This window comes from Mobula hypostoma, chromosome 16 (genome assembly GCF_963921235.1).
Source record: "Mobula hypostoma chromosome 16, sMobHyp1.1, whole genome shotgun sequence".
NCBI lineage: Eukaryota > Metazoa > Chordata > Chondrichthyes > Myliobatiformes > Myliobatidae > Mobula > Mobula hypostoma.
The window spans coordinates 2,229,896-2,253,897 of NC_086112.1; the positions used below are offsets into that span (position 1 = coordinate 2,229,896).

Here is a 24,002-nt window from a genome sequence, read left to right on the forward strand (position 1 = left end):
ATTATGATCACTGTCTCCGAAGGATTCCTTTATGTTAAACTCCCTAATATGATCTGGGTTATTACACAACACCAATCTAAGATAGTCTTTCCCCGAGTAGGCTCAAGCACAAACTACTCAAAAAGTCATCTTGTAGGCATTCAACAAATTCCCTCTTGTGATCCAGCATCAAACTGATGTTCCCAATCCCCTTGTATATTGAAGTCCCCCATTACAATTGTGTCATTACTCTTATTACATGCCTTTTCCAGCTCCCTTACCAATCTCAACCCCATATCTTGGCTACTATTTGGTAGTAGAGGGTTGCCTCTCTGACCGGAGGCCTGTGACTAGTGGAGTGCCACAGGGATCGGTGCTGGGTACTTTGTCGTTTGTCATCTGTATCAGTGATCTGGATGATAATGTGGTTAACTGGATCAGCAAATTTGCAGATGACACCAAGATTGGGGGTGTAGTAGACAGTGAGGAAGGCTTGCAGAGGGATCTGGATCAGCTGGAAAAATAGGCTGAAAATGGTAGATGGAATTTAATGCAGACAAGTATGAGGTGTTATATCAGAATCAGGTTTAATATCAACGATTCTGGAACAGCTTCTTCCCCTCTGCCAGCCGGTTCCAAAATGGACATTGAACCCATGAATGCTACCTTTCTTTTTTAATATATTATTAGTCATAGTCATAGTCATACTTTATTGATCCCGGGGGAAATTGGTTTTCATTACAGTTGCACCATAAATAATAAATAGTAATAGAACCATAAATAGTTAAATAGTAATATGTAAATTATGCCAGTAAATTATGAAATAAGTCCAGGACCAGCCTATTGGCTCAGGGTGTCTGACCCTCCAAGGGAGGAGTTGTAAAGTTTGATGGCCACAGGCAGGAATGACTTCCTATGACGTTCTGTGTTGCATCTCGGTGGAATGAGTCTCTGGCTGAATGTACTCCTGTGCCCAACCAGTCCATTATGTAGTGGATGGGAGACATTGTCCAAGATGGCATGCAACTTGGACAGCATCCTCTTTTCAGACACCACCGTCAGAGAGTCCAGTTCCATCCCCACAACATCACTGGCCTTACGAATGAGTTTGTTGATTCTGTTGGTGTCTGCTACCCTCAGCCTGCTGCCCCAGCACACAACAGCAAACATGATCGCACTGGCCACCACAGACTTGTAGAACAAACAATTTCTGTTTTTACACTATTTTTAATTATATATACTTACTGTCATTGATTTACTTATTTATTATTTTCTAATTTATTTATCATGTATTGCATTGAATTGCTGCTGCTAAGTTAACAAGTTTACGAGACATGCTGGTGATAATAAACCTGATTCTGATTCTGAATATCACCGACATATGTGGTGGAATTCGTTAATTTTGCAGCAGCTGTACGATGCAATATGTACTGTATGGCCTACAGTATAATACGGGACTACTTTATGTTGTAGGGACACGTCGTTGCATGCGCTATTAGGCACGTATTGAGCATACGCTATTAGGCAAGTATTGATCTGTACGTGCGCTCTGAGTTCGGATTATGCCAGTAAAGAACCATGAAACTTAGCTCCCATCTCCAGCGTTTTTATTAATAGCATTGTTGTGTAACCAGGCCACATACACAACAAATTGGTGACGAGGTTAATGAACCTACATTGTATCGGAACGCTGGGTTTTAATTGATAATGACACTCAGAAGAAGAGCACAAGGAACGAGCCAAGGAGCGGCAGAAGGAGAAGGAGGCAAAGCGAGTCTGAAAGGAAGCGGGAGCACAGCCGAGGTTGGGAACGTCGGGAGACCAAGAGACACAGTCAGAGCCACAGCACGTCCAGCCGAGACCACAGCTGGCGCTGACCCCCAGGGGCTGAGGGTCTGCCTGCCCCAGAAGGGGGATAAAACGAAGCGACACACACATCTAGACGGAGTGTGCTCGTGGCACTAGCAAAAAGGACACGTGAGTCAAAAAAAAAAGGAAAATAAGGGGAGAACGGAGCTTGATTAACATAACAAAGATGGAAATGATTGGAACCATTGTAGTATTTGATAGTGGCATTGAAGACTGGGCAACTTACATTGAAAGAGTGGAGTTATATTGTGAGGCTAACGGTGTTAATGATGAAAAGAAAGCCAGTGTCTTACTCAGTATTATGGGAGCAAAAACATACAGGCTGCTACGGAGCTTGTTAACCCCTGAAAAGCCAGCTGACAAAACGTTCAAGCAAATAGTAGACGCCCTCTAACGGTATTTAAACTCCAAACCACTGGTCATTGCTGAAAGATTTAAATTTCACAATCGGAATCAGAGCAAACATGAAAGCATTTCTGAATATTGTGCTGAGTTGCGCAAATTATCAGAACATTGTCAATTTGGAGCTGGTCTATCGGATGCATCGAGGGACAGGTTAGTGTGTGGCATGCACTGTGAAACCACACAGAAGAAGCTCCTGGGTGAAGAAGACCTTACATTCGAGGACGCGCTGAACATTGCAATATCAACGGAAACAGCAGCACAGGGTGCTTCAGAGATACAACAAAAACCTCTGGAATATGCTACAAATAAAATGTCACTGAACAGAAATGAAGGAAAGAAATGTTACCGTTGTGGGAACAGGTCACATGATCCTGATGACTGTTGGTTTAAAGACCAACAATGCAGAAACTGTGGCAAACAGGGCCACATTGGAAGAGTATGCAAAGCTAGTGAACAGCAGAAAAAGGACAAAATACAGAGAAACAAGAAACCCCAGAAAGGAAAACACAACAATGTACACAAAATGGAAGAAAGCAGTTCTGATGAAAACGACTCAGATGAAAGTGAATTGTCTCATCTGCAACTTCACAGCGTGAAAGAGACAGATGATCGAAGAGTAATATGGATCACACCACAAGTAGCAGGCATGAGACTGAAAATGGAGTTGGACACAGGCTCAGCTTTAACAGTGATCGCTATATACGACTACAAACGACTGTCTTCTCACATACCTCTGAAACAAACTAAACTACTGCTAAAGACTTACACAGGACAGAAAATGCATCCCAAAGGTACAGTTAAAGTGACAGTGACCTACGGAGACAAAACACAGAAGCTGAACTTCTATGTACTGAAAAATAGAGGACCACCATTACTGGGACGTGAATGGTTCAGGAAAATCCAGTTGTATTGGCACACCATCAAGGCACTAGATGTGTCAACAAAGGAGAGCAGCTCGGCGGGGAAGTAAAAGAGCAGATGTACCAGGAGGAATTGACATCTCTTAAAAGACAGCTACAGCAGTTACAGGAAGGCACTTTGCAGGAGTATCAGAAAAGGATGAAGAAACTAGATCAACAATACAAGGAAAGAATACAAAATGCAAAGTTTTTTCTGCAACTAGAGACGGAACAAGTGGAAAGGAATTATATTAAAAAGAAGAAAGCAGCAGTGATGGAATATGAAGATAAAAAGATTGAGTTAGAAGAAAAGAAAAAGATGATTGAGAATGAGAGGCTAACAATGGAACTCACAGGAGATTCTATGGAGGTAAAGCTAATAATGACTAGGAAATTAAGGAGGAGATCTAATGACCCTGTTCCAATTACAGACAGAAGTCAAAAACCTGCACCTGTACAGTTAAATTACTTGTTAACAGATGAACAGATAATGGAAGATCTGCGAACTCTCAATAAGCTTAAATCTCCGAAAAGACCAGAATCTCCGTCTTCTCCTGAGCATCTTCCCAGCACTCCTGCTGAATCACCAGCACAAAGATATGAAGCACGAATAGAAGATGGAAAGTTATATTACGATAAGAGATGGTATCATAAAGGTCAGGCTATTTATTTGGAATCTAAGGAGAATACGAAAATTGGCTGTGTAATTAGCTCAGTTGGAACAAATGAGATATGGGTAAGGAAGACAAGTGATAGCATAAAGATGCGTATATATCTAGGACAGCTGCACAGAGGAGTCTTCATTATACAGAGGCAATCTGCTGCCTAGAACTCTTAGCAAGTTGGAGGCACACATCTTCTTAACTCCCTATGCTCAGAGGTCAACTTTTCATGACTTTTATATGGAAATCTATATTGAAACAAACAAGTTATTGACAGACTGAAGAACACACTATTTGAAGACACTTTCCAATGCCATTTCAGTTTTGATGATTATACATATTTTTAAGGATAAAATCCACCTTTTCATGGATTTCACTTTGCTTTCGTCATCTTTGCAAGATGGAGGTGACTTCTCTTTATGGCTGGAACCTGCCAATTTGTGGATTGTTTAATTTATTCCAGACAATAGAGTGAAGACCTATTTGCTTCAGTGCTGGACAATCTAGAGAAGACACCCCCCCACCCCCCCGAGACTTGAGTTATAAATGGGTCTTAGACCAAAAGTAAAAGAAAAGCTTGTTATAATTTGATATTTTAATGTTACTTTGTTATGATTTGATATTATTAAGTTACTAAGTAAACAAATGGTAGGCGTTTGTATGTTAAGGGTAGACGTATTTGTTTAGCATAGTGACCCAGTTAAAAAAAAAACAGTTGATACACTATTAAAGTAAAAGGAGAGGAGTGTACTGTATGGCCTGCAGTATAATAAGAGACTACTTTATGTTGTAGGGACACGTCATTACGTGCGCTATTAGGCACGTATTGAGCATGCGCTATTAGGCGCGTATTGATCTGTACATGCACGCCGAGTTCAGATTCAGCCAGTAAAGAACCATGAAACTTAGCTCCCATCTCCAGTGCTTTTATTAATAGCATTGTTGTGTAACCAGGCCACATACACAACACAATACATGATAAATATAGAAAAAACTGAATTATAGTCAGTATATATATGTATATTAAATAGTTAAGTTAGAATAACTAATGCAAAAATAGAAATAAAATGTAGTGAGGTAGTGTTCATGGGTTCAATGCTCACTTAAAATTTGGATGGCAGAGGGAAAGAAGCTGTTCCTGAATCACTGAGTGTGTGCCTTCAGGCTGCTGTATCTCCTCCATGATGGTAACAGTGAGAAGAGGCATGTCCTGGGTGCTGGGGGTCCTTAGTGATGGACAGGGCCTTTCTGAGGGGGCAGTGGCTACCTCGTAGGCTAGTACCCATAATGGAACAACTGAATTTTACATCTTTCTTCAACTTCAGTCTTGTGCAGTAGCCACCCCCATCCCTCCACACCAGACGGTGATGCAGCCAGTCAGAATGTTCTCCAAAAGCGGAACCGGAATCAGAATCAGGTTTATTATCACCGTATGTGTTGTGAACATTATTAACTTAGCAGCAGCAGTTCAATGCAATACAAAATATTGGCATAAATAAATAGATGGCTTTGTTGCCAAGTTTGCCGATGATACAAAGATTGGTGGAGGGGCAGGTAGTGTTGAGGAAACAGGTAGGATGCAGAAGGACTTAGACAGATTAGGAGAATGGGCAAGAAAGTGGCAAATGAAATATAACATTGCAAAATGTATGGTCATGCACTTTGGTAGTAGAAATAAATGTGGAGACTTTTTTCTAAATGGGGAGAAAAATCTAAAAATCTGAGATGCAAAGGGATTTGGGAGTCTTTGTGCAGAACACCGAAAAGGTTAACTTGTACATAGAGTCAGTGGTGAGGAAGGCAAATGTCACATTAGCATTCATTTCAAGAGGTCTAGAACACCAGAGCAAAGATGTGATGCTGAGGCTTTATAAAGCACTGGTGAAGCCTCACCTTGAGTATTGTGAACAGTTTTGGGCCCCTCATCTTGGAACAGATGTGCTGGCATTGGAGAGGGTCCAGAGGAGGTTCACAAGGATGATTCCAGGAATGAAAGGGTTAACATATGAGGAACATATGATGGCTCTGGGTCTGTACTCACTGGAATTCAGAAGGATGAGGGGGGATCTCATTGAACCCTTTCAAATGTTGAAAGGCCTCGACAGAGTAGATGTGGAAAGGATGTTTCCCATGCTGGAAGAGTCTAGAACAAGAGAGCACAGCCTCAGGATAGAGGGGCACCCTTTCAAAACAGCGATGAGGAGAAATTTCTTTAGCCAAAGGGTGGTGAATTTATGGAATTTGTTGCCACATGCAGCTGTGGAGGCCAGGTCGTTGGGTGTATTCAAGGCAGAGATTGATAGGTTCTTGATTGGACATGGCATCAAAGGTTACGGGGAGAGGGCTGAGAACTGGGATTGAGGAGGAGATAGAAAAAAAAGATCAGCCATGATTGGAGCAGACTTGATGGGTCAGATGGCCTAATTCTGTTCCTATGTCTTCTCATCTTATGGTCTAATATAGAAGAAAATAATAATAATAAAAAATAAATAAAGAGATCAATTACAGTATACAGTACATATACTGAATAGATTAAACATTGTCCAAAAACAGAAATTCTGTATATTTAAAAAGTGAGGTAGTATCCAAGGGTTCAATGTCCATTTAGGAATCAGATGGCAGAGGGGAAGAAGCTGTTCCTGAATTGCTGAGTGTGTGCTGTCAGGTTTCTGTACCTCCTACCTGATGGTAACTGTGAGAAAAGGGCATGCCCTGGGTGCTGGAGGTCCTTAATAATGGATGCTGCCTTTCTGAGATGCCGCTCCCTGAAGATGTCCTGAGTATTTTGTAGGCTAGTACCCAAGATGGAGCCAACTAAATTTATGACCCTCTGAGACTTCTTTCAGTCCTGTGCAGTAGCTCCTCCATACCAGACAGTGATGCAGCCTGTCAGAATGCTCTCCACTATACATCTATAGAAGTTTTGAGTGTATTTGTTGACGTGCCAAATCTCTTCAAACTCTTAATAAAGTATAGCAGTTGTCTTGCCGTCTTTATAAATACATTGATATGTTGGGACCAGGTTAGATCCTCAGAGGTATTGACACCCAGGAACTTGAAACTGCTCACTCTCTCCACTTCTGATCCCTCCATGAGGATTGGTATGTGTTTCTTCGTCTTACCCTTCCTGAAGTCCACAATCAGCTCTTTGGTCTTACTGACGTTGAGTGTGAGGTTGTTACTACAACACCACTCAACTAGTTGATGTACCTCACTCCTGTACACCCTCTTGTCACCGTCTGAGTTTCTACCAACAATGGTTGTATCATCAGCAAACTTATATTTGAGCCATGACTAGCCACGTAGTCAAGGGTGTGCAGAGGACAGACCAGGGTAGGTCTTACACAGTGAATGATAGAACACTGAGGAGTGTGGTAGGACACAGCGACCTGGGAAAACAGGTCCATAATTCCTTTAGTGTGTTGTCATAGGTACATAGGATCATGTAGAAAGCCTTTGGCACATTGGCCTTCTTAAATCAAAGTATTGAGTACAGGAGTTGGGAAGTTATGTTGAAATTGTATAAGATGTTGGTGAGGCCGAATTTGAAGTATTGCGTGCAGTTTGGTCACCTATTTATAGGAAAGATGTTAATAAGATGAAAGATTGCAGAGAAAATTTTCAAGGATGTTGCCAGGACCCAAGTTACAAGGAAAAGTTGACTAGTTTAGGACTTTTTCCCAAAAAGAGCATAGAAGATTGAGGGGAGATTTGATAGGGGAATGCAAAATTACGAGGGATAGACTATAGATAGGGTAAATGCAAGCAGGATTTTTCACAAGGTTTGGTGAGACTAGAGCTAGAGGTCATAGGTTAAGGGGAAAGGTGAAATAGTAAGGGAAACTTCTTTACTCAAAGGGTGGTGAGAATTTGGAATGAGCTGCCATCAGAAGTGGTGCACGTGAGCTCAGTATCAATGTTTAAGAGAAGTTTGGATAGGTACGTGGATAGTAGGAATAGGGAGGGCTATGGTCCAGGTGCAGGTCATTTGGAGTAGGCAGTTTCAGCATGGACTAGATGGACCGAAGGGCCTGTTTCTGCGCTGTACTGTTCTTTGACCTAATACATTGACTGTCTGTTTCCTTGCCTGACCTACTGTGTTCCTCCAGCTGTTAGCCTTTGCTCCTGATTCCAACATCTACTGTCACTTGTGTCTCCACTTCCTTTTTACGTGTTTGGAATAGAAAAATGAGTCACAATATCAGGTGTGGTACCCCGACTGATTGGGACCTCTTTAAAATAATATTGTAAATTTTTTTTAGCGCGTCGCACCAGACAGTCAGCCATTCTTGTCTGGTGTGTGGTGTCAGGATTGGTCTCCTTTCGGATTACCGGGTCACGATATGAACGTTCCTGACTCAACCCTTTGTTTTTACGAGGCCGAGTGGCTAGCTCGAAGCTCAACCCGGCACGGATGAAAAGCGTGCTCGGGGGTAGCCCGACTGGGATTCGAACTCGGGAGCCTTCACTCCGGAGTCCGGCGCTGATGCCATTGCGCCACCAGCTGAATATTGTAATGAGTTGTCATACTTGCTTAGTACATTGCTAGCCACAATCAACCTAATTATTTGCTTCTATTATGATTCACACTACATTGGTACCAGCTTCAGTAAGACACACAAATCATAATCCAGTTAAAAATCAATAGCTTCACAGGCAAGTAGCTGCACAGATGTCTTGTTCTCTAGTATTTTTGCTGGGATAAAAGAAGGGCTTAGAGAACTCAGCCTGGGCAGTACAGTTGTGTAGCAGTTAGCGTAACATTGTTACAGTGCCAGGGACCCGGGGTCACTTCCACCGCTGTCTGTAAAAAGTCTGTATGTTCTCCCTGTGACCATGTGGGCTTCCTCCAGGTGCTCTGGTTTCCTCCTACAGTCCAAAGTGGTACAGGTTAGGAGGTAAGTTAGTAAATGGGTGTAATTGGACAGTGTGAGCACATTGGGCTGGACAGAGCCTGTTACTACACTCTATCTCTCAATCAAAAAAATGTAGACAGAGTCTTCTACAGCTTCTATGGAACCATATCCTAGGAATGTCTGGGCCTCTGCTGACCTCAGTTTAAAACTAATAATTTTAGAAAAAATTTATTTGTGGCAACGTATTAAGCCCTTTTTCCTCAATTGTGTAAATGTGCTTTTGTAATGCAGGTTTCCCCCGCCATCTGAAGGTAGAGCGTTCCTATGAAACAGTTTGTAAGCCGGAATGTTGTAAAGCGAAGAAGCAATTACCATTTATTTATATGGGAAAATTTTGTGAGCGTTTGCAGACCCAAAAATAACCTACCAAATCATGCCAAATAAAACATAAAACCTAAAATAACAGTAACATATAGTGAAAGCAGAAATGATATGATAAATACACAGCCTATATAAAGTAGAAATACTTCTCTACAACAATGGCCTGCACAGATCTCCGTAGCGAAAATCTCACGCAAACGCTCTCGGCAGAAAATCTCACGCAAGCGCTGTTGGCAAAAACAAGGCGCAAGCGCTCTCCAGTAACCTTTAAGCTATGAAGCTGCCAAATCATACCAAATAACACGTAAAAATACACAGCCTATCTAAAGTAGAAATAATGTATGTACAGTGTAGTATCACTTACCGGAATCGGGACAGCGCTGAGCACACTGATGATGGTGCGTTAGGCTGAGTCAGAGTCTGGGTGGTGCAGTGGCCCCCACCCTCTGGGCAGCGAACCAATACCGATCCGCGAAGCATGCAGGGGTGCAGCGGTAGCCGGGAGGCACGCAGCACATCGTTAAGAAAAATGCTGAAATAAACATGCTAATTAATTAGGTGCCGCCCAACACGTAATTGTCGGCCCAGATCAGTGCCGATTTCCAATTGCGTTGTCTCTGATCTAGGCCGACAATTACTTGTCGGGTGGCACCTAATTAATTAGCATGTTTATTTCGGCTTTTTTCTTAAAGATGCGCTGTGTGCCTCCCGGCTACCGCTGCATTCTCTGCGAATCAGTATCTGTCCGTGTCCTGGGGGTTGGGGTGGTGGGACACAGGGGTGTCATCTCGTCGTCATCTGTTTCCATTAGAGCAGGCAGCTCACCTTCTTCTATCTCTGCCCGCCCCGATGTTGAAGGTCGAGGTTCATCGTCTACTGTGGCTGATGTGGAAGGCTTGCTTGACTGCTGAGCCTCGCGCATTTTTCTATCACACAGTTCTTTGTAAGGACTCAAACCGTCCTGCAAATTTCCCCTAAATCTATGTATCCTTTCAAAATTAAAGTCGTACTTTATCATTACTCATTTGGTTTCGATTGTTATCCTTTCCTCTTCCAATTGCATCAGCTCTTCATCTATCAGATCTTGGTCATGGGATGCCAAAACCTCTTCAACATCATCTTCGTCAGCTTCCACAAGCCAAACTCACTTTGTCCTTACTTCGTTCACCACGATCGAAACGCTTAATTATGTCTAGTTTTACGCTAAGTGTAACACCCTTACGAGCTCTTTCAGGCTTTTCCGATACCTCAGAACTCATCTTGCAAACGCTGCTCACAGGCTCGTGTTAAAGTGATGCCATTCTGAATCCGGGGAGAGTGGCTGCTTGGGGCGCGCAGCGCGCTGCCTTTTATCGCGCGCTTCTTTTTTTTCGTAACAGTGAAAACACCTTCTGAAAGCGAAAACAGGGTACTAATGTAGGTCTTTCGTAACAGTGAGGTTTCGTAAAGCGAACATTCGAAAAGCGGGGGACACCTGTATCATAAATGGCTAGGACAAATAATGGTGCTGATCATGGGCCTGTTGTGTGTTTCAGCTCCTTCAGCAAAACTACCACCGCCTGAGGCGCTGCATCATGGTGCTTGTTAATACCGGCCGCTTCATCAACAGCTGCTTTGAGTGGGAGTCGACACAGCGCAGTCTCACTGCCTTCCTGGTACGTACTATACAGGATTACCACAATCATGTTGATAGGTTTTAGATGTACGAAGTGAAATTCACTTTTACGCACATGGATTTAAACTAGTTTGATTTGTCGAGCAATGGTTTTTGCAACACATTCAATTCAGTAAAGTAATTGCTTACTTATGAACATGATAACATTGTAGACACAGGAGCAGAATTAGGCCATTTGACCTGTCGAGTCTGCTCCACCTTTCCACCATGGCTGATTTATTATCTCTCTCAACCCCAGTCTCCTGCCTTGTCCCGTAGCCATTGGAGCACTGACTAATCAAAAAGACTACGTGTCAGTCTCCACTTTAAATATACTCGATGATTTTTCCTTCACAACTGTCGATGGCAATGAATTCCACAGATTCACTACTGTCTGGGGAAAGAAATTCCTCATATCTGTTCTAATGGATATCTCTCTATTCTGAGGCTGTGCCCTCTGGTCGTAGACTCACGCACCGTAGGAAACATCCTCTCCACATCCAATCTATCTAGGCCTTTTAATATACAATAGGTTTCAATGAGATCTGCCCTCATTCTTCTAAATTCGAGTGGGTACAGGCCCAGAGACATCAAACACTCCTCATTGGTTCACCCAGAATCATTTTCATGAACCTACCCTGGACCCTCTCCAAAGTCAGCACATGTTTTCTTAGATAAGGGGCCCAGAACTGCTCACAGTACTCCAAGTGCGGTCTGACCAACGATTTATAAAGCCTCAGCATTACATCTTTGCTTTCATATTCGAGTCCTCTCAAAATTAATGCTAACATTGCATTTGACCATCAGACCATAAGCTATAGGAGCAGAATTAGGCCATTTGGCCCATTGAGTCTGCTCCAAAATTTCATCATGACTGATCCAGTTTTCCTCTCAGCCACAATCTCCTGCCTTTTCCACATGTCCCTTCATGCACCAACCAATCGAGAATCTGTCAATCTCTGCCTTAAGTATACATAAAGGCTTGGCTCCCACAGCTGCCTGTGGCAAAGAATTCTACAGATTTACCAATCTCTGCCTAAAGAAATTGCTCGTCGTCTGCATTCTAAAAGGACACCCATCTACTCTGAATCTGTGTTCTCTGTGGTCTTAGTCTATTACACCATATAAAACGTCCTCTCCACATCCACTCTATCGAGGCCTTTCACCATTCGATAAGTTTCAAAGAGGTCACTCCTCATTCTTCTAAATTCCAGTGAATACAGGCCCGGAGCCATCAAATGCTCTTCAAATGACAAGCCATTCAATCCTGGAATCATTTTCGTGAACCCCCTTTGAACCCTCTCCAGTTTCAGCACATCCTTTCTAAGATAAGGGGCTCAAACCTGCTCACAGTCCCCCAAGTGAGGTCTCTCCAGTGCTTCAAAAGTGTTTCAACATTACATGCTTGCTTTTATATTTTTGTTCTCTTGAAATGAAAACTAACATCTCATTTGTCTTCCTTGCCATAGACTCAACCTGCAAATTAACCTGTAGGGAATCCTGCACAAAGGCTCCCAAGTTCCTTTGCACATCAATTTTGTATTTTCTCTCCATTTATAAAATAGGCAATCCTTTCATTTTTCTACCAAAGTGCATGACCATACACTTCCCGAAACTGTATTCCATCTGCCATTTCTTTGCCCATTCTCCTAACCTGTCTAATTCCTTCTGTAGCCTCTCAACTTCTTCAAACTACCTGCCCCTCCACCTATCTTTATATCATCTCCAAACTTTGCAACAAAGCCATCAATTCTATCATCCAAATCATTGACATATAACATAAAAAGAATTGGTTCTAACATAGACCCCTGTGGAACACCACTAGTCACTGACAGCCAGTCAGAAAAGGCTCCCTTTATTCCCATTTTTAGCCTTCTGCCTATCAGCTATTGCTTTATCCTTGCTAGAATCTTCCCTGTAATACCTGAGCTTGTAGCTTGTTAAACAACCTTACCCATGGCACCCTGTCAAAGGCCTTTGTGAAAATCCAAGTACACAACATCAACCGATTCTCCTTTGTCTATCCTGCTTGTTAGTTCTTCAAAGAATTCCAACAGATTTGTCAGGCAAAACTTTTTCTTGAGGAAACCATGTTGACTTTGGCCTATTTTATCATGTGCCTCCAAGTACCCTGAGAGCTCATCCTTAATAATCAACACAACATCTTCCCAACCACTGAGGTCAGGCAAACTGGCCTATAGTTTACTTTCTTCTGCTCTTTCCCTTCTTGAAGAGTGGAGTGACATTGGCAATTTTCCAATCTTCCAGAACTAGAACCATTCTAGAATCTAGTGATTCTTGAAAGATCATTACTAATGCCTCCCACAGTCTCTTCAGCCACCTCTTTTGGAACTCTGGGGTGTACACCAGGTGACTTATCTACCTTCAGACTTTTCAGTTTCCCAAGTACCTTCTGTCTAGTAATGGTACCTTCACACACTTCACACCCCCTGACACCTGGAACTCCCACCAAACTGCTAGTGTCTTCCACAGTGAAGACTGATGCAAACTATCTATTCAGTTCATCTGTCATTTCCTTATCCCCATTACTACCTCTCCAGCATCATTTTCCAGCATTCCGATATCCATTCTCACCCCTCTTTTACACTTTTGGTATCGGAAGAAACTTTTGGTATCCTCTTTAATATTATTGGCTAGCTTACTTTCATATTCCATCTTTACCTTTTAAATAACACAAACATGAGGAAATCTGCGGATGCTGGAATTTCAAGCAACACACATGAAAATTGCTGGTGAACGCAGCAGGCCAGGCCCGAAACGTCAACTGTACCTCTTCCTATAGATGCTGCCTGGCCTGCTGCGTTTACCAGCAATTTTTATGTGTGTTGCTCTACCTTTTTAATGACTTTTTAGTTGCCTTCTGTTGGTTTTTTGACTACCTCCCTGTAGCTGCTATCTATCACCTCCTCATTCTCCCATATGAACTGAAGGTCATCCAGCTGCAGGTCCAGTTCCTTAACACAGTCTCTGAGGAGCTGCTGCTCAGTGCACCTCGCACAGATGTAGTTATCAGGGAGTCTGAAGGTCTCCCAGAGTTCCCACATCTCACTCAAAGAACATACCACTATCTCTCGACACATTCTCAGCGCAGCAACTACATACTAATCGACAAAGAAAGAAAAAAAGAAACTTACTAGAAACTTAACATACTTGGAAACTCTGCTTGTGCTTTCCCAAGGCCTTAAAGGCTGATTGGGTCCTAATTTTAACGGGAGTTGTGCAAGGCTGATGAGATATAGTGTGTGCACACTCTGAGACAATGAAATATGGCTCACTTTAACAGCTGATGTCTCATCTCTGTTCGTTTGCTATGTGGGTTATAGGATACTGTTCAAGTATAGAAACTAGTTATATCCTAACGTGAATGCACAGGCTCCATGGTAACGTGGCGGTTAGTGGGACGCTATTACAGCTTGTGGTGTCGGAGTTCGCATTTCCTTCCCAGCAGCTTCTGTAACGGGTTTGTGCGTCCTTCCTGTGGAATTTGTGGGTTTTCTCCCACTGTCCAAAGACGTTCCAGTTGGTAGGTCAATTGGTCATTGTAAGTTGTCCCGTGATTGGGTAATGGTTAAAACAGGGTTGTTGGCTGTTTCTGAGCGCAATGACCTGAAGAGCCAGAAAGGCCTATTCCACACTGTATCTCTAAATAAGTAATTCAATAAATAATTTGATATCCTGGGGTAACTTAAAGGAACACGAAGCCAATTTTCGTCCCTTACTATCACCTTGCTTGAGGTCACCTAAGCCAGCAAACTCCTAAGCAACACACACAAAATGCTGGAGGAACACAGCAAGCCCGGCAGCCTCTATGGAAAAGAGTAAACAGTTGATGTTTTGCGCCGAGAGTCTTCGTCGGTCTCAGCCCAAAATGTGTATTGCTTCTTCTGTTCCATTGACGCTGCCTGACCTGCTGAATTCCGCGAGCATTTGGTGTGTGTTGCTTTGGATTTCCTCATGCCTGAAAACTCTTGGCTTTTTTTCCTTACTTCGCAATTCCTTCAGTTTCACAGAGAAGCATTGAAGTTGTGATTTCTAAATTTATGGAGTAAAATAATTTTTACAGATTAAAAATGTGTGACTTTATGCACATAATACGCTAATAACTTTCCTCTCTTAAACATGAGAATATATTAGTAAGGACAAGAAAGATCTTCACTCCTCTCATTTGAAAGTGAGAACTATTACAAAAAAAACCTTATTTCTCATCTTAGTTTCCTCTTCTTTATTTGAAACATTTTCGTTGTCATAATTATCCCTTCATAGTTATAGAATTCATGCAAGTGATTCTGGAGGATTAACACCATAGGGTCTCTCTAGTCTTAATGGTTGTTTGAATACAAGGTCAACAAAGCAATTCCAGATGTTAAAGGTGCAAGAGGATTTCTGAGAAACAGCAACATCTGCCTGCCCAGAGGATGTTGTGACATTTAATAAAAAGAGTCAGACTACAGAATAGGTTAATCAGCAGATATCCTGTATCTTCAATTATCCTTTACACGAGTTTTTCTGATAAATAGAAAAGGAATTTTTTAGCAGGAGTTCACATGTTAAAGTCAATACATCATTTTAACGGATGAACTTTTCACCTTATTTTTTAAAGAAGTACAGGTAATTTGCTGGGCTAGCACTTCTGTCTGCATTCTCATCTATGTGACACTATTCAATGTTTACACTTCATATTTCACACAGTTAATTTCTGGTCTCAAGGTCCATCGGGATTTGAACAGCAGTGCTACATAAAAGAGACAGTGTATTGATCAGTTAACATTTCCCTTGCACTTTTTTTGTATGCCTTGAAATTAATGAGACTTCAAGACAAAAATGTCAAAGAACTCCAGTAAGCTATGATGATTAGTTTTACGTTTACAGTCTCTGGTCTGCTCAAATTAATAAATTGTGGATTATTGAGAAAGCCTTGCTTCTGCTTACTGAGCACATTGAGGACTGCTGCAGTCACCAAAGGGAGCTCTCTCACTCAAAGTTTGGGGCAATCTTCAAATTCACAGTTGGCCAAGTTTGATTTTATTATTAACTCTTTAGGAGCAAAGTACAGATGGAATTCATTAATTCATTAATTAATAACACATCTCCAGCCGAAATAACAAATTACAGATGGAATTCAATAGTTTTGACATCATCTTGGATAGGAGGGGGAAAACAGAGACTTCCAAATTTCTTCTGTTGATTCCTGAAATATAGTTTATTTAACTGCTTGCAAAAAACATGTTTTTTTAAAACAATTATTACTGAGTTGAGTTCTTGACTCCTTTGGAAGGAAGGAGCGAGGAATTCAACACAGTAACTGAACACCGATTGCTTTATTTTGAATAATATTCACAAAATGCAGGAGGAACTCAGCAGGTCAGGCGGGTCAGAGAGGAATAAAGAGTAAAGACGAAAAAAGGCATTCAGAGTCCTGATGAAAGGTCTTGGTCTGAAACATTGACTGTTTGTTCCTCTTCATAGATGCTGCCTGGCCTGCTGAGTTCCTGCAGCATTTTGTGTGTGTTGCTTTGATTTCCAGCGTCTGCAGACCCTATCTTGTTTATCAATACCTGCTGTATGGTGGTGTGGATGGAGTGAGTGAACAACAGATATGGACTGCTTGCCACATTGTAAATTCTTGGCCAGAAAAAGTAATTTACGAATAATTTTTGAGCTCCATTCCTTACTGGTGCCAGTTCGTACCATGTATTACAGGTTGGGGCGTTCCAGAGTCTGAGTTAACTTTCGGTGCTGTTCTGTAAGATGTTTGCATTTTCTCCCCGTGAGTGCAGGAATTTTCTCCGGGTGCTCCAGTTTCCTCCCACAGTCCAAAGATGTACCGGGTAGGTTAATTGGTCATTGTAAATTGCCGGTGATTAAGTTAGGGGTTAATCAATGTTGTAGCGTTTCTGGGGTGGGGTGGGGGGGCTTGAAAGGCAGAAGGCCATACTCTGCGTTGTATCATTAAATAAAAATAAAATAAAATTTAGAGCAGCAGAGTTGACTTTTTACCTTAATACCTTTGCATTGCTTATCAATTTTACTTTGCCTCTACTGACATCATGTACCTCACTGAAGTTTTGAATACTTGGCTGTGCAACTTGAAAAAGAGACGATCTAATTTTTGGTGAATCACACAGCCATGATCCCTCACTTATAGATTATTTTACTTTTAAACTTCACATATTGTCCTTTGGGAGAACAAGGAACTGTTAAGCTGTACAGTGCCTGGGGCAGAAAGTTATTAAATCTACTCTGGAGCTTCATTTTGAAGAAATACCAAAGGCAAAATTTATTTCTGATTTTTTTCTTTTCTATTTCAATAAAATATTAATGATGAAATCTTTTGAAGTTAAAAAAAGACTTATCCCCTGTTCTGATGTTAACCTTTGCTCCATTGTAAATAATATGTATAACAACATATATTTGGAGTCTTTTACACGTTTAGAACATCCTATTAGACCCCCATTATTGTAGGCCTTGAGTTAATCCCACATTTCAAAGCAATTTACGTAAGTTTTGTGGGCATCTTATTCTAACTGACTGCTGAGGCATGTCAAGATTCACGTGTAGCTGGAGAAACTACATAATTACATGCTGTTTTCAGACTACAGTAAATAAAATGAATAAATTGGAAAAAACTGATTTAAATAAAATACCTTGTTTAATAACACTAATACGTTGTTTCTATAATGGACACAGTGCTCTACAAAATGATGCAGTTCTAAATCACATTTTCAAATGTCATTGTAGATGGCAAAATACTACCTGCGGGATGTTTGTTTATTACTAATGTGTGCTGTTATGGTCTTGAACTTGGTTGCTGGTTGTCACATTATAGAACTTTCACTCCGGGGTCTCAATGTTAATAAACTGTAAAGAAAACATAGGTCATTTACAAAATAGGGATATTTCTTCAGGGAGTGGCCACCCAATCAGAAGCTCTCTAGCATAGCACTTTGAACTGTTAAGCTTAACTCTGAAAGGTTAGTGGACCTCCAATATTTGAAAACAGGAAGAGAGACAGAGATGTTATGATGTGTTTTGGATTTCTGGCTACTCCTTTTCTTATTGTTATCTTGTATGACTTTCGGGTAAACTGGCTCTGGTCTGTAGTCAACGAATGGCACAGTGCTAAATTGACCTGAACTGAACTAAACTAACATTCGTAGACTGTTTTAATGACTGTGGTTTGATGTGTTATATTCTCCTTTTTTTGCCTTTTTTGTCACTTCTGTGATTTGTTCTTTTTATCATGTTTGATATTTTAGAAGCATAGAAAACCTACAGCACAATACAAGCCCTTCGGCCCACAAAGTTGTCCCGAAGATGTCCCTACTTTGGCAATTACTAGGGTTATCCATAGCCCTCGATTTTTCTAAGCTCCATGTACCTATCCAAAAGTCTCTTAAAAGACCCTATCATATCCACCTCCACCACCGTTGCCGGCAGCCCATTCCACACACTCACCACTCTCTGTGTAAAAAAAAACTTGAACAGTTCCATGCTGTTTCTTGGTTTCATGGCTGTCTGTGGGAAGACAAATCTCAGGGTTGAATACTGCATACATACTTCAATAATAAATGTACTTTGAATCTTTGAAACACACACAAAATGCTAGAGGAACTCAGCAAGTCAGAAATCTGACACAAATCATAGGAAGGTGAGAGTAAGAGTTCAGCACGGACTAGAAGGGCCGAGATGTCCTGTTTCCGTGCTGTAATTGTTATATGGTTATATAAGGCAATAATCATGGTTTCCTTATTAATTCTCAATTGCGAATGACAGTAGTTCATGAAAAATAGAACCAGGATTTTGTCAAGATGTGACAAAGGCCCAAATCATACATCAAACTAGAAATCAAAAGTTCGTGAGATCCAAGGGAAGTAGTAAGTTAGATAAAAGTGGCAGAAACCTAAAGGATAATCACTGGAAGATGTTATACAGTTAAATCCCAATGGATAGTCCCATGTCTTTTGTGGAAAACATCAAACAGTCTCAAATGTAGGAGCCACATACAAAATGCTGGAGGAACAAATAGTCATAGTCATACTTTATTGATTCCGGGGGAAATTGGTTTTCGTTACAGTTGCACCATAAATAATTAAATAGTAATAAACCATAAATAGTTAAATAGTAATATGTAAATTATGCCAGTAAGTTATGACATAAGTCCAGGACCAGCCTATCGGCACAGGGTGTCTGACCCTCCAAGGGAGGAGTTGTAAAGTTTGATGGCCACAGGAAGGAATGACTTCCTATGACGCTCTGTGTTGCATCTCGGTGGAATGAGTCTCTGGCTGAACGTACTCCTGTGCCCACCTAGTACATTATGTAGTGGATGGGAGACATTGACCAAGATGGCATGCAACTTAGCATCCTCTTTTCAGACACTGTGAGAGAGTCCAGTTCCATCCCCACAACATCACTGGCCTTACGAATAAGTTTGTTATTCTGTTGGTGTCTGCTACCCTCAGCTTGCTGCCCCAGCACACAACAGCAAACATGATCGCACCGGCCACCACAGACTCGTAGAACATCCTCAGCATCGTCCGGCAGATGTTAAAGGACCTCAGTCTCCTCAGGAAATAGAGATGGCTCTATTTACAAGGCAGGCCAGGCAGGATATATGGAGAGGAATAAACAGTCGACATTTCAGGCTGGAACTCTTCATCAGTGCTGAAAAGGAAAGAGGCAGAAACCAAAATAAGAAGGTAGGGGAGGGGAAGGAGGACAAGCTGACAGGTGATAGGTGAAACCAGGTGATGGGGAAGAGGAATAGGTGGAGAAGGGGGGATGAAGTTAGAAGCTGTAAGGTGAAGTGATAGTCGGATGAGATAAAGGATTGAAAACAAAGGAATCTGATAGGATTCTGATAGAAATGCAATGTTGGTATTTATTTCAAGGGGAATAGAATATAAAAACAATTAGATAATGCTAGGCCTTTATAAGACACTAGAGAGGCTGCACTTGAAGTATTATCAACAGTTTGGGCCCCTTATCACAGGAAGGATGTGTTGTCATTGGAGAGAGCCCAGAGGACGTTCACGGGGAAGATTCCAGGAATGAAGGGGTTAACATATGAGGTGTGTTTGGCAGCTTTGGGCCTGTACTCACTGGAATTTAGAAGATTCCAGGGTGTTTCAACCTACCAAATGTTAAAAGGACTAGATAAGGTGGACATGGGGAGGATGTTTCCCATGGTGGGGGTATCCAGAACTAGAGGACACCGCTTCAAAATTGACGGGCGACTCTTTAGAACGGAGGTAAGGAGGAATTTATTTAGCCAGAGAGTAGTGAATTTGTGGAATGCTCTGCCACAGACTGCAATGGAGGCCAAGTCCTTGCATATACTTAAGGCAGAAGTTGATAGTTTCCTGATTGGTCAGGGCATCAAAGGATATGGCAAGAAGGCTGGTGTATGGGGTTGAGTGGGATCTGGGATCAGCCATGATGGAATGGTGGAGCAGACTCGATGGGCTGAATGGCCTAATTCTGCTCCTATTTATTATAATTCTATGGTCTTATCTTCAGGCTTCTGTACCTTCTCCCTATGCTAGCAATGAGAAGAGAGAAATTCTGTATGGTGAGGGGTCTTTAGTGATGGATGTCACCTTCTTGAGCAATCACCTTTTGAAGATGCCCCCGATGATGGAGAGGCTAGTGCCCATAATAGAGCTGACGGAGCTTACAACCCTCTGTAGCCTTCTCTGTGCCTAACCAATTTCCCCCGGGATCAATAAAGTATGACTATGACCTTAAGGTATAGGAGCAGAAATAGGCCATTTGGCTCTTCAAGTCTGCTCCGCCATCTCAGCATAGCTGATCCATTTTTCCTCTCAGCACCAATCTCCTGTCTTCCCCCGTATCCCTTCATGCCCTGACTAATCAGTAATCTACCAACTTCTGCCTCAAACATACATAAAAACTTGGCCTCCACAAATGCACAAATGCCTTAGGCAATGAATTCCACAGTTTCACCACGCTCTGGCTAGAGAAGTTCCTCCTCATCTCCGTTCTAAAAGGACACTGCGCTATTCTGAGGTTGTGCCCTCTGGTCTTAGACTCTCCCACCATAGGAAACATCCTCTCCACATCCACTCTATCAAGGCCTTTCACCATTTGATAGGTTTCAATGAGGTCACCCCTCATTCTTCTGAATTCTAGTGAATACAGACCCAGAGCCATCAAATGCTCTTCATATGACAAGCTGTTCAATCCTACAATCATTTTTCGTGAACCTCATTTGAACCCTTTCCAGTTTTATCTGTGTTAGGTAAGGGGCCCAAATCTGCTCAGAGTACTCCAAATAAGTGCTTTATAAAGCCTCAACATTACATCCCTGCTTTTATATTCTAGTCCTCTTGAAATGAATGCTAACATTGCATTTGCCTTCCTCACCACAGACTCAACCAGCAAATTAACCCTCGAGGAATCCTGCACAAAGACTCTCAAGTATTTTAGTGCCTAAGGTTTTTGTATTTCCGCTTCATTTAGAAAATAATCTATCCTTTTATTTCTTCTACCAAAATGCATGACCATACAATTCCCTACACTGTATTCCATCTGCTACTTTTTTACCCATTCTCCTAATCTGTCTAAGTCCTTCTGTATCCTCTCTACTTCCTCAAAACTGCCTGCCCCTCCATCGATCTTCATATCACCTGCAAACATTGCAAAAAAGCCATCAATTCCATCATCCAAATATCGTAAGAATCCCAACACAGACCCCTGTGGAACACCACTGGTCATCAGCAGCCAACTAAAAAAGGCTCCTTTCATTCCCGCTCTTTACCTCCTGCCAAGCAGCCACTGCTGTACCCATGCTAAACTCTTTCCCGTAACTCCATTGGCTCTGTCATGTGCGGCACCTTGTCAAAGGCCTTCTGAAAACCCAAGTGCACAACATCAACTGATTCTCCTTTGTCTATCCTGCTACTTATTTCTTCAAAGAATTCCAACAGATTTGTGAGGCAAGATTTTCCTTGAGGAAACCATGCTGACTATGGCCCGTTTGATCATGTGTCTCCAAGTGCCCTGAGGCCACATCTTTATTGTCAACTCCGGCATCTTCCACTGAGATCAGACTAACCAGCCTAGAGTTTTCTTTCTTCTGCCTTTATCCCCTTCTTGAAGAGTGGAGAGACATTTGCAATTTTCCAGCATGCTAGAACCATTCTAGGATCCAGTGATACTTGAAAGATCCTTACTGTGCCTCCACAATTTCTTCATCCTCCTCTTTCAGAACACTGGGGTGTACAGCATCTGGTCTAGCTGACTTATCTAGCTTTAGAATTTTCTGTTTCCCAAGAACTTTCTCCCTGGAAATGGTAACTTAACACACATCATGCCTCTTGACACAAGGAACTCCCACTATACTGCTAGTGTCTCTCACAGTGAAGACTGATGCAAAATACTTGTTCGGTTCATCAGCCATTTCTTTGTCCCTCGTGACTACCTCTTGAGCATCATTTTCCAATGCTCAGATATCCACTCTCGCCACTCTTTTACACTTTATGTACCTGAAGAATCTTTTGGTATCCTCTTTGATATTATTAGCTAGCTTACTTTCAGATTCCATCTTTACACTCTTAATGACATTTTTAGTTGCATTTTAATCACAAACAAGAAAATCTGTAGATGCTGGAAATCCAAGCAATACACACAAAATGCTGGAGGAACTCAGCAGGCCAGGCAGCATGTATGGAAAAGAGTACAACGACTTTTCAGGTTAAGACCATTCGGCTGTCCTGGCTAAGGATCTGGGACTGAAATGTCAACTATACTCTTTCCATAGATGGTGCCTGGCCTGCTGAGTTCCTCCAGCATTTTATGTGTATTATTTGCTTTCTTTTGGTTTTTAAAAGCTTCCCAATTCTCTAACTTCCCACTAATTTTTGCTGTATTTTATGCCCTCTCTTTGGCTTTAATGTTGACATTGACTTCTCTTGTTAGCCATGGTTGTATCATCTTGCCTTTAGAATATGTCTTCCTCTTTGGGATTTTTATATCATGTACCTTCCAAATTGCTTCCAGATATTCCAGCTATTGCTCCTCTGCTGTCATCCCTGCCAGTGTCCTTTTCTAATCAGTCCCTTTATTCCACTGTAACACTGATACATCTGACTTCAGCTTCTCCTTCTCAAATTTCAGGATGAATTCAATCATATTATGATCACTAGCTCCTAAGAGTTCTTTTACTTAAACTCCCTAATCAATTTTGGTTCATTTCACAACACCCAATCCAGAGTAGTTGATCCCCAGTGGGCTTAACCATGATCCACTCTAAAAAGCTATCTGCATATTAGTCTGACGCAACCAGTCAGAATGCTCTCCATGGTACATATGTAGAAATTTGCTAGATTCTTTAGTGACATACCGAATCTCCTCAGACTCCTAATGAAATATATCTGCTGGGAAGCCTTCTTTGTAATTGCACCAGTACGGTCATCGGATACATAGATCTTAAGAGATGTTGACACCAGGAACTACTCACTCTCTCCTTTCTGATCCTTCGATGAGGATTAGTGAGTGTACCCTTGACTATCCTTTTCTGAAGTCTACAATCAATTCCTTAGTTTTACTGACGCTGAATGCAAGGTTGTTGTTGTGACTCACCAGTTCTGAATTCAACTCTTTTTGTCAATTACAATTCCTTCCAGGACTTGTAAATTAGTATCTTTTCTCTTAGATTATGAAAACAACACCGAAATACTGAAGTAAAGATTGCTCTGTGGAGGATTCTGATTAGATGTGTACAATCTGTATCCAGTATAGTAGCTTAAGGTCAAAATTAAATTTGTGAATTAGAAATTAAGATGTTATGTGAATTTTGGAAAGTCAGGATTTGAACTGCTAATCAAAATATTACAGGATTATCATTAGTATCACAAGTTTGTTTGCCCAAGGATAAAATGGTACTCCTGAATTTTCGATTGATATATCAAATGTCCCAGTTATGACAGGGTCTTGCAGTAGAGGAGAACACAGACAATGTCTTGGGGTTTGCAGACGTCAGAACATGAACTCATCTGATTGCTCATTGGGGCCGGCTGTTTTGTTGCTAGCGATGCCCTTGGGGGAATTCTGGAAAGAAGACACCGCTGGAGGTGTTTTAGTATTGTTATTATTCCTGCTGTGGATGAGAAACATGCCGTTTCTCGGTTCTTCACTGCACTCTGTACTGCTGTGGTGTGGCTGTTTTGCACCTTTTTTTACCATAAGACATAGGAGCAGAATTAGGCCTCTCGGCCCATCAAATCCGCTCTGCTGTTCCATCATGGCTGATTTA

At 41.7% G+C, this 24,002-nt stretch overlaps 1 protein-coding gene across 2 annotated transcripts in view; it reads left to right on the forward strand.

Moving 5' to 3' along the window:
- Positions 1–24,002, forward strand: part of LOC134357641 (multiple C2 and transmembrane domain-containing protein 1-like) — a 575,938-nt gene that overhangs the window by 360,859 nt on the left and 191,077 nt on the right. For both annotated transcript variants that reach the window (XM_063069271.1, XM_063069272.1), the window contains exon 16: positions 10,587–10,706. In XM_063069271.1, coding sequence (XP_062925341.1) covers positions 10,587–10,706 — 120 coding nt within the window. The remainder of the gene's footprint in view (positions 1–10,586; positions 10,707–24,002) is intronic.